The sequence below is a fragment of the Hemicordylus capensis genome, chromosome 3 (genome assembly GCF_027244095.1).
Source record: "Hemicordylus capensis ecotype Gifberg chromosome 3, rHemCap1.1.pri, whole genome shotgun sequence".
NCBI classification, from domain to species: Eukaryota; Metazoa; Chordata; class Lepidosauria; order Squamata; family Cordylidae; genus Hemicordylus; species Hemicordylus capensis.
The window spans coordinates 1,176,143-1,178,607 of NC_069659.1; the positions used below are offsets into that span (position 1 = coordinate 1,176,143).

Genomic DNA, 2,465 nt, shown 5'->3' on the forward strand with positions numbered 1-2,465 from the left:
AGGTTTTAATTGTTGTAATGTTTTAACTTTTTGTTATTTTAACCAATGCTTCAATTTCTCTGTTATCATTTATTTGTTTTAACTAATGTTTTAACTTTTCTGTTGTCATTTTTTGTTGTAAACTGCCCAGAGATGTAAGTTTTGGGTGGTATTAAAATATGCTAAACAAACAAACAAACAATGTTCCAAATCATGCAGCTGTGAATTCTGGTGACACTGCCAGCCAAAACCATGCCTCCAGTTCTCACCAAGGTGCTCACAAGAACACACAGGTAGGCAGCCATTGGACCTACAAAAGCTCTTTGAAGTCTCTTTAAAAGGGAAGAACCACACCAGGTTGCCAAAGGTCTTTCCCAAGCTTTTCCACAGTCCCTCAAGCAACGGTTGAATAATCACAGCTGAAATCACAAGGGACCATTGAAGGGATGAAGCTAAGTGGATGCAGAGTCAGCCACGCCTGGGTTTGGCATCACCTCTGCCTGGCAGAAAGACTCTGAGGACCCGTTGGCGGATCTCCTTGGTCCTCACTCCATACACGATGGGGTTCAGCATGGGAGGAAAGAGCAGGTAGAGGTTGGCCAGTAGGATGTGGACATGAGGAGCCACGCTGTGGCCAAAGCGGTGAGTGAAGAAGGAGAAGAGGGCAGGGCTGTAAGAAATGAGGATGACGCTGATGTGGGAGCCACAGGTCCCAAAGGCCTTGAGCCTCGCCTCATGGGAGGAGAGGCGCAGCACCGCACGGACAATGAAGGAGTAGGAAAGGCCAATGCCTAGCAGATCCCCTCCAATGACTAGCAGGGCCACGGCCAACCCATAGGTGCGGTTGATACTGGTGTCCCCACAGGCCAGCTTCACCACCGCCATGTGCTCGCAGTACGTATGATGGATGATGTTTGCCCGGCAGTAGGACAGCCTTTGAATCAGGAAAGGACAAGGTGCCATGAGCAGCGTTCCTCGGACAACTCCAGCCACACCCATCTTGGCCACAAGCGACCCCGTGAACAAAGAGTTGTATCGGAGGGGGAAGCAGATGGCCACGTATCGGTCCAGTGCCATGGCCAGCAGCACAGCTGACTCCATCATGCACAAAGCGTGGATGAAGAACATCTGGGCCAGGCAGGCACCAGCCTGGATCTCCCCACCCTGGAACCAGAAGATGCAGAGCATCTTGGGCAAGGTGGTGGTGGAGGCAGCCAAGTCGATGGCCGCAAGCATGCAGAGGAGGTAGCACATGGGTCTGTGCAGGGCTGGCTCTGTGGCGACCACCCAGAGAATGGTGCAGTTCCCAGCAATGATCACCACGTAGATGGTGCACACGGGCACAGAGAGCCACACGTGGTGGGCTTCCAGTCCGGGGATGCCTTGCAGCAGGAATGTGGAGGGCAAGGAGTGGGTCAGGTTGGCGGGCGCCATGGCCCGACTTCAGCGGAGTTGCATGGTCCCCTCAGGCAGCAGCCCAGCTTCACGGAAGGTCACATCAGCTGCACGTCAGAGCACAACATGCACACGCAGAGTGTGAGGGTGAAAGAGGGAGCCCTGGGTGGCCGTGGAGTGTGAGCTGTGCCTGCAAAGATATCCTCCTCGGTCTGGTCTCACACAGTTCTTGGACGATCCTGTCAGCAGCTGTGCATAGTCTGAGGGAGGCAAGAGACGGAACATTAAGGATGAATTACTGAAGAAGAAGAAGAAGAAGAAGAAGAAGAAGAAGAAGAAGAAGAAGAAGAAGAAGAAGAAGAAGAAGAAGAGCTACATTGCAGCTCTATGGAGGCTAAAGCTTTTGTAGGCCAGAGCCTGCTTCATTCGCTGCATGTCAGAGGTGCACACACAGGCACACTCGCGGGCAGGGAGGCAAAAATGGGGAGCCGTGGGGGCAAAAGGCTGTGCAACGCGGGGAGGTCCAGGCCACAACAAGCTGGCAATGCCTACAGGATCAGCCCAGTGAATATTCCACCACAGCGGGAACTGGTGGCAATGCCACCTTCCTGGCTTGGCTTGGCTGGGCTGGGCTAACTGATGCTGCAGCTGTGGGAGAGGAAAGCCTGGACCCAGACGGAGATGCAGATCCAGCCCACCCTGCTGGTGAGAGCTTGCCCAGCAGTCTCACGCAGGAGTCTCCCTTTGAAGAACAACCACCTCCCTCGGAGGGTCTCCCTCTGGCTTCCAGCAGCAGTGGCCACGGTGGCCGTATCTGTCCTTGCCTGCAGCCACAGCGGGACCTGGCAGGGAGCACTTCAGGCTCATTCTGTGCGGCTCTGTGTGGGCAGGGCTGTCCGCAGGGGTGGCCAAGCAGAGCGGTTGCCCAGGGCACCTCCCCGGAAGGGGCAGAGCTGGGTTTGGTGGCCCCCACAGTTTGCAGAGTGTCCTGTGCTAATCATAGAGGGGGAGCCCTGAAGGCAGCCCTCGCCCAGGAGCTGTTCATCCCAGGGCTGGGCCTGACTGCAGAGACGGGCTTTCTCCTGCTGCCT

The 2,465-nt window shown here is 55.2% G+C and overlaps 1 protein-coding gene across 1 annotated transcript; it reads right to left on the minus strand.

Annotated features, from left to right (window-relative positions):
• Positions 1-248: 248 nt before the first annotated feature.
• Positions 249-1,415, minus strand: LOC128348982 (olfactory receptor 52P1-like). The gene has a single exon (XM_053304799.1). It carries the CDS (start codon positions 1,411-1,413, stop codon positions 448-450), a length of 966 nt encoding a protein of 321 aa, XP_053160774.1. The 5' UTR covers positions 1,414-1,415; the 3' UTR covers positions 249-447.
• Between the last annotated feature and the right edge of the window lie 1,050 nt (positions 1,416-2,465).